Source organism: Schistosoma mansoni, chromosome 1 (assembly GCF_000237925.1).
Source record: "Schistosoma mansoni strain Puerto Rico chromosome 1, complete genome".
In the NCBI taxonomy this organism is placed as follows: domain Eukaryota; kingdom Metazoa; phylum Platyhelminthes; class Trematoda; order Strigeidida; family Schistosomatidae; genus Schistosoma; species Schistosoma mansoni.
This window is the reverse complement of record NC_031495.1, coordinates 34,626,563-34,638,251: the sequence shown is the minus strand read 5'-3', so window position 1 is coordinate 34,638,251 and position 11,689 is coordinate 34,626,563. Positions and strand designations below refer to the sequence as shown.

Sequence of the window (11,689 nt, the reverse complement as noted above, 5' to 3'; positions counted from 1 at the left end):
CACATTAATTAAAAAGCAATCCAATAAAAGCAAAATTATAGTATTCTATAAAACGGTAAAGACAGTATAATACACACGGGAAAAATCCTAATCTAAACCCAGTTAATATCAAAGTAAACAATCAAATACAAGTTTTTAGACTCGGTTTTGAACCACATCATTTATTATTTATTTATTTAAACACATAAATATTGGTACGAGGAAGCACCAGATAAATATGCGCCTCACAAATCTTATTCAATTTGTCAAATGATTCGTATATCGAAAGAAACGCTTTATAAATGAATAAATTCACAGAAAAAATGAGCATGACTACCTATATCTTTACGAGTAACTTACATCATAGGATGCTGAATTCTACAGAGGCACTAAGGGATGAAATAAGATTTCTTTTCTGGTTGTTTTTGCCAAGATGCATCAACAGGGTTGTCATCATAAAAATACTTTTCTTAGTGCAGTGACTTTAGTTTCTTAATATATCTTTAAAGATGCTCATGATAAAATCAAAAGTATGGTGTGGTTGAGTTACTATGCAGGACTGACGTACCAGAATAACCACTTGATAGTCTTACTACGCTTAAAAAACGAAAATTTCATACAATTAGACACATTTATTAGAAATTAGCCCCATGTTAGATTTGGGTATTAAAGTATAACATGCTAATACATAAAAGTAGTCGGTGATTTTATGTTATTACCCAAATAATCTAAATAGTCTTAAAAATATCAGAAAGAGAAGTCAAAGTAAAAGAACCAAAAATATTTTCACAAGGCCCATAGTTTCTTCACGGCTGAAATAAATCCTATATCATTAAAATTGAAATATAAAAGGCCAGCAAAACCGAAACCAGCCATTACTTTCCACAATGTACGTAATATAGGCATCAGTGCAGGACCATAACGACGTTCAAATGCATAGTCTTTGATGACACCGTCAAATCCCCTAAAGCGTACATAAAAAATTACCGTTACAATCTTCAATTGACACATATTTTAATTCAATTACATAAGATGGTAGTTCACATGAAATTTAGTTGAAAATATATTCAACAAAAAATATATAAAACACTAGTTCGATAGTCATAATCAATATACGGTCTGTGACAAAGGTGTATTAAACCAGGTTGCCATATCATATTAGCACAACATAAAATTACCAAGATAAGTAGCACAGAAGTCGAAGTAATTACTATACGTATAAAGATGATAGTAATTACAAGAATTTAATAGGTAAGACATTAGACCTGAAAAAAGACAACAGTGCAATCAAACTTCAATGAAGGACTTAATTTGTCATAAAAATTCCTTAAGAGTACGTTACAACAGGAATATCAGATAGTAGAGCATACAAGAAATGAGTTATTCAGCTGTAAACACGATAGCTTTCAGTATGAATATATGTTACCATACGTTGCCGCACTGTACATCAAAAGACCAAGTGGGAGCTGATATGAAAATCAAAGGAGTAAAAGTAATAGTACTTTTTCTAATATTTACAGCATTTTAACGCTCATCGAATAGTTGAGCATTACTGTTGCACAGTGAATAAAACTACCTTTTGGGAGTAAATGAGAGTCAAATGTACAAGCAGGTAATTAGTAAACTACTCATTCTATACAATCTGTAGAGTAACATATTATGAATCTTATCGAAAATATAGGTGAGTGGAATTAACTTTTAACTTATAAGCTAATAAGGTTTTAAAATATTACAAAAATCTACATTATAAATTGAACACAGTGAAAGAACTACTTTTACATCGTTTCGCATATCATACGAATGACCTAAATGACCAAAGTACGTCTATATGTAAAGCTAACGTCGTTTATTCTGAACAAACGAGTGGAGTTAAAGGTCCAAAAACCTAACTACTTTTAGCTCAAGTCAGGTGATGATAAAACATTTTAGTATTAGTACTTTGCAAATGTTGCCAAAGATTTCACTCCGCAGATGTAGAGTAACTACAAAAATTGGAACGTGAGGCATATGATACTATTTCAAAAAGTGTTCAGTCAGTCAGTTAATACAATGTCCAGAATAATACAGAAATAGTCGCAAAGGCATTTACATAAGGCATAATTATAAGCTGAATACACTGAGAATAAGAGAATAAAGGAACCATGCCAATGATTTGGTTCCACGGGGACGAGGTTACGGTGATATTTTATGCTGAAAATATTTAACGGTATCCAAGAGTATGATACTGAATAAAGTGATTACTAATAGTGTTACTGATCAGTAATTCGTCAGCTGAAATTCGAAAACTAGTGTACGCAGATAATCGCGTTTGATGATTAGTGGTTACAGAATTTAAATCCATAGTTTAAAAATTGATCGTGGTTGCACAGATGTACACAGGAACTATCTTCCTTAATTTCCTGAAGATCGTATTTCATAACATTTATTCTTTGTGATCAACTCATTTTCGTTGTTTTCCAGTGTACCATCAGTGTTGGTTTTATTTATTTCATCTTTCATCTAAGTGAGTTAGATGTTCTGTCGTAAATTGTAGCAACTAGTCTCTACGCTATCCCAGGTTCCATATAGTTTCTATGTTATCTTTGATTCTTATGAAAGCCACAGAAGATAACAGTACCAATGCGATTCACACTTGTTGGCTCCCTAAGTGCAGATGAAGGAAGATCCGACAAATGACTACAAATTCAAGACTTGTGTCGGGTCGCACTCTAGATACTCGGAAGGAACCGAGTCATTTGAAATGAACGAAATATTGTACGGTAACCCAATTACGAGCGAAGTGTAGGGATGTAAACGAAGCAACATGTTATAATTTTTCTTTTATTACGACCTAACTATTCCTATTGCTTAGTATTCTTGGACACTAATACACTCGATAAGTTTCCAAATCAGAACACGGAAGAAATTATGTTCCGAATAACAAGGATAAATGGAAGTAAGAAACACAATAAGAAATACGTTAGTATATTTATAGTTTTTACATGAGATTTTAGAATCTTCTCTAAGCATCGACTAGAGCTAATTGGATAAGAATTAGCCAATCAGCATGCACCAACACAATCGTGCATGGAACATGCTTTAATCTAATCTATGTTCCTCTAACACAATAATTGAGACAAGTGGTTGAAGCTGTGCATATAACCAGCATTTACATTTAAGCATCAACGCAATTAAAGAAGGTCAACTATGACAAATAGTTTGAGTACTTAATCTAAGGAGGCTGTTTGCTCACAAAAGTAGTTGATTCTGGACGAAAACAAATGGTCAATAAGAGATCTTAGTGATGAGATTTTCAAAGCCCTTAATTCTCACAAAAGAAGTTACTTAAAAACCAAAGTTTTACAAAAGGAATGCCTATAGACAAATGGATAGGATTGTAGAACTCACCAGTACGAATGCATGGAAACAGCAGTCACTACTATAAGATTCATCATAGGGGTATCCATATAGAGTGCAATCGGATATAATGGCAACATGCTTGCAGCTAGAATACGTTCAAATGTCCAGTGATATGATGGTAACAGTCCGGTTCTCTGAACAGCTGGTGCTGTATAATAGAGATACAAATAAATAAATGATTTTGCAGGAGAAAATGCTCAGTCCAGAACAGTGGTTAAAATTCATGAATCAATTGTTATTAAGATTGTAAACATGAAATAGATTATTAACCTCCTGTTTCTTTTAATCTCTTATTTAACAGAAAAATATGCAACCTACCATTCGCAAAAAAATTTATCTGCTTTATGTAACCTATATAAATCTCAACCACTTCAGTGGTGGACTAAAAAAATTCAATAATAGTGTGTGCAACTATCTGAAACACTCAATAGCAAAAAGCGATTGCACATTGCTCCGTTATTTTTTGTCTAAAATAGCGATAACATTTGAATACTAAAATTCGTGTCTAAATTCATTTAGGTTTGTATAAATGAGGTTCACATTTAAGCCAATTGGCTTACCGAATTTATCTATTAGTTTAATTAACCTGAGTATTAGTCATTCCGTGGTTATACCATACTCAAGCAACAGTAAAAGAATACTTTGGGATAGTGACTGCTCTGACCATTGTTATATCTGGGGCTGGCATTATAACTTATCCTAACAAACAACATGCGCTGAGGAAATAAAGTCATTTAGTTGTCATGACATGTGAGCCGGAAGTCTGTGCCCTAACTCAGTACTTTTGCCGTGAGTAGATCTCCTATGGAAACTAAACACATTCAGTATAATCATGTTTTTTGTCTTTAAAAGACGTTTCATAGTCACACAGTAGCATGAACCAGTTTGGTGTACAGTAAGGCTGATAAAAAATGATTCTTAGACGTTAACTGTTTCCCTAAGCCCAGATAAAAATTCATCTTAGTTCCTTGCATGACTACAGATTTAGAAAGTCATTTATATCACAACATAACCGTTTAAAAATTGCTTCGGAGTTAGGCGTTAGCAACTGGCTTTCCTCTGATTAATACCATGAGAAATGAGAATTAACGAGAGAAACACAAGTTTCTTTAATTATGAGGATTTTTAAAGGAAAATATGTACAGTGATAGGTGGGACGTCACACTGAAGGGATAATCAGAGAGCATAACTTCGTTCTCTTACAAAAGCGGTCCCAGATCTCAATTAAAAAAGAATGAGGAATGGTCGAAAGCCGTGAACACGGCTTTTAAAGAAGCTAAACACGTTCCTAGTTTAATTATTTGGAATCTAGAAGGGTCGAAAGACAATGACCCTACTAAAAGACACGCACACGTTTTGCAGTTAGTGGGATCTGTCATCGGAAGTGTACTGCCTGAAGAGGTTTCAGGGGTACATATCACGAAAGTAATGAAACTCGGTAGATGGGTTGAAGGCGAGACCCAACAAAAAAGGATCTTGAAGTTAGTACTCGGGAATTTCGAGGAAAGAGACGTAATATTGAATAACGCACACAAAACTCATTATTCAAATATTCGTATTCGACCAGATTGGCCGCTTGAGGATCGGATCAAGTGGAAGAATGCTCTTACACAGTTAAGAACTCGAAAGCTAAATGGTGAAACAAACCCTACGATTAGGGGTTTTTCAGGTAGTCAGGTCTTGGAAGCCAATGTTTTCGAGACCTGTATGGGTAGAACGTTTGACTCCCAAAACACCTTAAATGTGTGCTACACGAATGCTTGTAGTCTTCGAAATAAAATGTCCGAGCGAAGTTTGATGGTGGGTGAATTAAGTCCCGATATAATTGTTGTCACAGAAACTTGACTCACTGTAGATATAGGTTGTTCTACTATCGTTGCAGGCTACAGCTGTATCAGAAGTGATAGAGTTATAAGTCGCAAGGGAGGAGGCGTAATGTTATATGTTAGGGATAACTTTCGCATATAATCGATTATATCGGAGGTGCATGTTAGTGGTACATGTGAGGTAGCATGTTGCATAATTAGGTCTAGAAACGGGTTAGTGACTATAGGAGGAATATATCGTAGTCCGTGTTGTTTTGCTAACGACTTTATTATAAGACACATCTGTTCTTGGAGTAAGGCAGAATGTCTCATCATTGGAGACTTCAACGCACTACATATCAACTGGATAAAGCTCACAAATTTCATTTGGGGTTTCGATAGCGACCTATCAACAATTATTCAGTGTGCACTTGTACAATGTATCGTAAAACCGACACTTATTGACTTGGAACATGATCCGTCACTGCTAGATCTTGTCCTCACACACCACCGTGAAGATGTCGTCGACATTCAACACCTTCCCCACTAGTGAATAGTGGTCACGTACTTTCCTTTAAGTTCCAGACACATGGAATACAATTTGAATCTGCTCCACCCCGTCCCAATATCTGGAGAGCTAATATTCCGACAATCAGAGACTGTGCTATCTCGATTGACTGGTCGGTCGATGCTGATGGATCGATCGAAGACGAATGGAATGAGTTTAAGGCTATATTCGAGTCCGTAACGCAACCGTTTATCCCATGGTCAAAACGTAAGTTATCACATTGCTCTCCATGGATTAATAAGGAAACCCGGAAGCTGTTGAAGCATAGGAAACACTTCTGGGACTTATTCTTGTCAACAGGTCAAGCATCATTTAAGTGCGAATACAAAAAAATCCGGAATATATGTAAAAAGACCATAGCTTAATTCCGTACTGCTTACGAACGACAGTTGGCATATGATAACCCTACTTGTCCGAAGCGATTGTTTTCGTACGTTAAACAGCGAACAAAACGTAGTGATAGTATTCCCGCGTTAATGTTACACGAAAATTCAGATTTACTAGCTGAATCTGATCTAGCAAAAGCTGAGACTTTTTAACTATTTTAGTGAAGTCTACTCTCGATGCAGTGTTACAAATATTTGTCCCAATTACACCGAGATACTAGCCACATGGATCTGTACATGTGACTGAGGAAACTGTTCTTCCATTGATAACTAACCTCAAACCTTATAAGGTACAGGGCCCTGAAAACTTACATCCACGTTTGCTGACATCCTTGAGGAAATTATTTTGAGACCACTCGCGACGCTCTTAAACATGTTCTTTTCAATCGCTCAACTCCCTAGAGATTGGAAAGACGCTATAGTCAGTCCCATATTTAAGGATGGTCAGAGACGGATCGTTTGTAACTAACCAGCATAGTCGTTAAGTTACTTGTAAAGATAATTCGGGTTAAGTTACTAAGTCACATAGATTCGTACAATCTGTTAACTCCCGAGCAACACGGGTTTTGTAGCAAACGTTCATGCTTGACTAACTTATTGCCAAAGAGGATTGGACAGTAGCCGTAGATAACGGTCTGTCTGTCGAAGTGATATTCATAGATTTTAGCAAAGCGTTTGACAAGGTTTCACACTTAGGTCTTATGTAGACCCTCTCGAGCTTTGGAATAACAGGTGTTGTACAGGAGTGGATAGGAAACTTTTTAAGTGACCGCAGACAGAGAGTGAAGGTCAATGGAACGCTATCCGAATGGAAGCCAGTCAAGAGTGGTGTACCCCAAGGCACCACCTTAAAACCTCTACTTTCCCTTCTCTCTGTTAATGAATTAGCGCTATTGCCTAAGTCGTCGACATTATTGTTTGCGGATGATGTCAGAATCTGGAGAACAATAAGAAGTGAGGCTGATCATTTTCATCTCCAAGCTGACTTAGACGAATTAGTTAGATAGGCTCGCAGTTGGGGCTTAGAAGTTAATTCTAGGAAGCGAGTGCTCATGCACATCGGACACGGTAATAATTACCAATATATCATTGATGGCACATCTCTTCCACGCGTTTAAGAATACAAAGACTTAGGAGTAATAATAAGCCACGACTTGAAAACAACTACGCACTGCAACGCACCTGTTTCCATAGGTTATCGTGCGTTATGGCCACTTCGCCGAGCATTTAAACGCTTTGAAGGGACGTTTCGAATTTTATAACCCACCTACGTAAGACCACACTTAGAGTACTTTATCCAAGCTGCTAGACCATGTCTGATTAAGGATACTAGCTCACTTGAGCGTGTCCAGCATGTGGGGACGAAATTAGTGGAGAGTCTTTCTAAACTCCCTTACAACGAGCGTTTAAAACGCCTAAACTGCGATTTAATAAACTTGAAGTGGGGTCCCGTTTTTCTGATCCAGCGGTCAATGACTGGAACGCCTTACCCGAACAAGTGGTGTCAGCCCCGTCAGTGAACATTTTCAAGTGAAAGCTGGACCTTCACTAGGAGGCAATCTGTCAGGATTAGCAAAGGTTCACCAACCTACTATCCTTATTACTGAAGACTGAAGGTGAACTTTGAGGAAATACGGGTTACAGGCTATTAATTTATTGATGGCAACTGCAACTAAAATGAACTTTTCTTGCCTATAGTGAGAAGACTAGATATTTTGTCTGTTTCCCTTGAGGCGAAGATTTAATAAATTTACACCTTGGTGATCAACAAATTGTATAAATTTACACGCCGACCAGCGAATGACTCGGGTTATTAATGATTCTATCACCATATAATTACACTGTTGTATCACATAATGAGTTTATAACCCCTGTATTGGAAATACAGAACTTAATACCAACCTAAATTAAGTCTGTAATCCAAAAAAATATGGGGCAAGAAATATGATAGTTCTAATTTAAAAAAAAATGTGACTCTAACAATCACATTACCCGTTCCAAGTTTATTAGATTTCAAAGCATGGTCCTGCGTGATAGGGCGACAAATTGGTACAACACTCCTAGCAAGCAGTTGTATGGAACGTAGTCTGCATTGGTAGCTGTATGCTAGCATCTTGAACAACGGCCAGTTTTCAATTGACGCGGTGAAACTCGGATTCATGATCAAATTGTTGTAGAAAGGGTAGAAGGAATGGAATGTTTCCATGAAGTTGTTGCCCTCTGCCTTTCAGTGTTGGATATATATTAAACATCTTGCATTTCCCGTCTACTTATTGAGTAAATTCTGCATACGAGAGTATAACTTCCACTGAGGAATTTCATTTCAAGCCTGATCTATGATCTTTTGTTTTTTCACACGCCAAACTGGGAGGCGTCACGGTATAGTGTATACAGAAGATAGTAGGATCAATAAAACTGGGCTTCCCGTGGAAATCAAATGCATATATGTAGCAATGATGCATAAAATAAATGGAATGATGCTTGGAAACTTTAGATATCGCTCTTTCATTGAACAAAGAAAAGAACGATGGTGATCTGAACCCAAAGTAGAAGCCTTGGCTTTGGGTACTTAAAACGGTGGTTTATTAGTATCACAGTCTTTCAGGTTTTATGCGCTTAATATATCCATGTCCCGTTTTAAAAGCGACACTCACAAAACCTATTCACAGAGGTGTGACTTCATGGTGCAGAAGAATGGAGATTCTAGACCCCAGCTAATAAAGATAACTTCGCAATCTTCCCATATGGTGGCTGCAACTGTGGAAGCATTTCGTGCCAACAGACGTCGGTTACCAACTGGAATCCACACGCACACAGGCAAGTTGGAACTGACAATTCCACTTGTGGAATGTCTTGACCATAAAAAAGCATGTAAAGGACAGGGGCTACCAACTCAGAAAACTTTGTATAGATAGGCCACCTCTCCATTCACGTAAGGTTCATACAGACAAACAAGAAGAAATAAAGACAGAACAAATTTTGATGCAGAATAACATGAATTCATTATATTTTGTGGTTTCTCATGAGATGCTTACAACCAAATATGTATTAGAGTTTTAGCATTGGGGTAAAGAATAGTATGAAACAATTGACATAATTGAATGTAAAGGATTGGAATAACAAAAGGTTATCAATGATAACTATATATATATGTGCAAGGAAAGGTCAGAGGTTATTAGGTATTAGAATGAAGGAAGCATGAAGGGTGGGTGGCGTAATAGTTGAGTGGAGTTCAAAGACAGATAAGATCAAATGTGTGATAATTTTAGAGGTAATGAAGGAGTCATGGAATTAAAAACAATTAGGATGGGTTACGTAATGATTGAATAGAATTAGGAGAGTTCTTATAATTAAGAGAGACAAGTGAGCGGAGATGTGTGAGAGAAAGGGGGGTTTAAAAATTGGGTAAGGGAGGAGGAATGTAATAAAAATTAAATATTAACCAAAATAAAACTAATATCGAAAAATAAAACAAAAAAACAAAAAAAGATTACCAGGGTAACAATAAGTTTATCACTGTCTCTTTTTTAGTACATAGATCCGGTTTGAGTTTTTTTATCGCGATCGCTTCAGCAAACCGGAGAGCAACCGTACTTCTTTGTTTGCTAATGATTTTGAAAGCATGAGAAATGTTGATGGTGTGCCCGGTGTCCAGTAAATGCCGAGCTATTGCACTATTGAAAGCCCTGGTCCCTCGCAGACTCAGTTTCTTAGGAACTTGCTCAGAAATACGAACATGTACTCCTCTCTCGCCTCTTCCAATGTATGTGCTTTGGAACGTACATGTAAATTGGTAAATGCAGTTGGAGCTACTGAGAAAAGAGGACTTGTCGATTTTAGCTTGTTTGAGTGAGCAGTTACTTTCCCACACCGTTGTCAGTTTAGCTGCTGGGTAGGTCGCTTTCAACGCAGAATTAAGTCTGTGAATAACTATTCCGGCGATTTCATCTCAAATTGGCATATAATTCCCATTTAAACATCAAAATTGAAAACACGAAGTTCAGCGAATAGTTGAACTAGATCGCAACATATCTCTAAGAAGTCACGCATTGTTTGAATTGTCGGTAGATGAACGTAAATAATTTGAGGATTATGTTACTGATGTTACTGAAAAACAGTCACAAAAAGCTAAACGTAAACATTTAGAAACATTGCAACATGTAGACGTGATTAAGAAGTTTCCAGAACATCCTGGACATTATGTATTTAATCATTCTTCTATTGAACTTTCGGCAATCCAAATGCAGGCCCTATCATTGGGTCCCAAATTCTGTAATAGCACCTCTAAATACAGTATACTTTATACGCAAATTCAATTCGAAAATCTATCGAACCAAACTCATGATCTTGTGCCGACATCCCCACAAAATCTTCAGCATTTCAAATCCACACTACTGGACTGTAGTCATGGATATGTTAATATAAAATGTGCTAAGAATAACTTATTAACTAAGAACCATCTGGATTAGCTAATTCTCCTGAAAAGAAATAAGGATTTAATCTTAAGTAAACCCGACAAAGGAGCTGGTGTAGTATTACTTGACCGTCAAGAATATTTGCATAAAATGAGGTAATCCTAGAGGATGTCACTAAATTCTCCATACCTAAAGGAGAAGGTAACAAAATACTGTAGATTGAAAAACAGCTAACGGATATTGTTAAAAATCTTAAAAATAAGGGGATAATAACCCAGGATTTATATGATCACATACGCCTATTGGGTTCAATCATCCCACGCTTATATGGACTACGTAAAGTACATAAAACTGGTTTACCATTACGACCTATTTTGGATATGTCAAGCTCACCATACCACCGAATAGCCCAATGGTTAGCTGAAAAATTGGAACCAGTTAGAAGGCAAGTATCTAAATATTCTATTCATGATACTTTTCAATTTATTGATCGTATTAAGGATGTTAATACTTCCGGAAAACACATGTTCTCGCTTGACGTTAATTCTTTATTCACTAGTGTACCGTTAACGGGAACGATATGTTATATTTGTGAGTATATTGACCCTAACAACATAGATCTAGGTATTCCAACTGAACACTTAAAAGAATTATTGTTACGTTGTACCTTTAATGTCCAGTTCAGTTTCAACAATGAAATATATAGACAAAGAGATGGGATTGCAATGGGGTCTCCATTAGGTCCAACTCTAGCAGACTGCTTCATGGCAAAACTAGAAAACGATCAACTCAGTTCAATGATAAATCAATTCCACCTATACGTAAGATACATGGATGACACATTTGTCGTTTGTGACGATAATATTGATTTGGACGATATCTTACACTCCTTTAACTCGTGCCACCCTTCCATAGACTTTACATTAGAAAGAGAGAAAGACCAATCAATCCCTTTTCTTGATGTACATCTATTGAGAAGAAGTAATAGTTCTTTGAAAAGATCTATCTTTAGAAAGCAAACATGGAACGGCCAACTAACCAACTTCTATAGCTGGGTTCCGTTAAATAGAAAGAGAAACTTGATTCATTCTTTATGCTATCGTATACATCGGATATGTAGTACGGAATGCATTAACG

The 11,689-nt window shown here is 36.6% G+C and overlaps 1 protein-coding gene across 1 annotated transcript; it reads right to left on the bottom strand.

Annotated features, from left to right (window-relative positions):
* Positions 1–594: 594 nt before the first annotated feature.
* On the bottom strand, positions 595–8,281 carry Smp_037910 (putative succinate dehydrogenase). The gene is made up of 3 exons (XM_018794179.1): positions 8,130–8,281; positions 3,367–3,526; positions 595–943 (listed from the first exon to the last, which is right to left on the bottom strand). The coding sequence occupies exons 1-3, from the start codon at positions 8,248–8,250 to the stop codon at positions 766–768; spliced, it is 459 nt and encodes a 152-aa protein (XP_018648617.1). The 5' UTR covers positions 8,251–8,281; the 3' UTR covers positions 595–765.
* Between the last annotated feature and the right edge of the window lie 3,408 nt (positions 8,282–11,689).

Excerpts from the sequence above, each read along its gene's own strand:
- Smp_037910 (XM_018794179.1), bottom strand. The coding sequence starts at position 8,250 with ATGCTAGCATACAGCTACCAATGCAGACTACGTTCCATACAACTGCTT. Across the intron at positions 3,527-8,129 it reads ATCTAATAAACTTGGAACGG|CACCAGCTGTTCAGAGAACC; the intron begins GTAATGTGATTG and ends TCTATTATACAG. Across the intron at positions 944-3,366 it reads GTTTCCATGCATTCGTACTG|GGGATTTGACGGTGTCATCA; the intron begins GTGAGTTCTACA and ends TGTACGCTTTAG.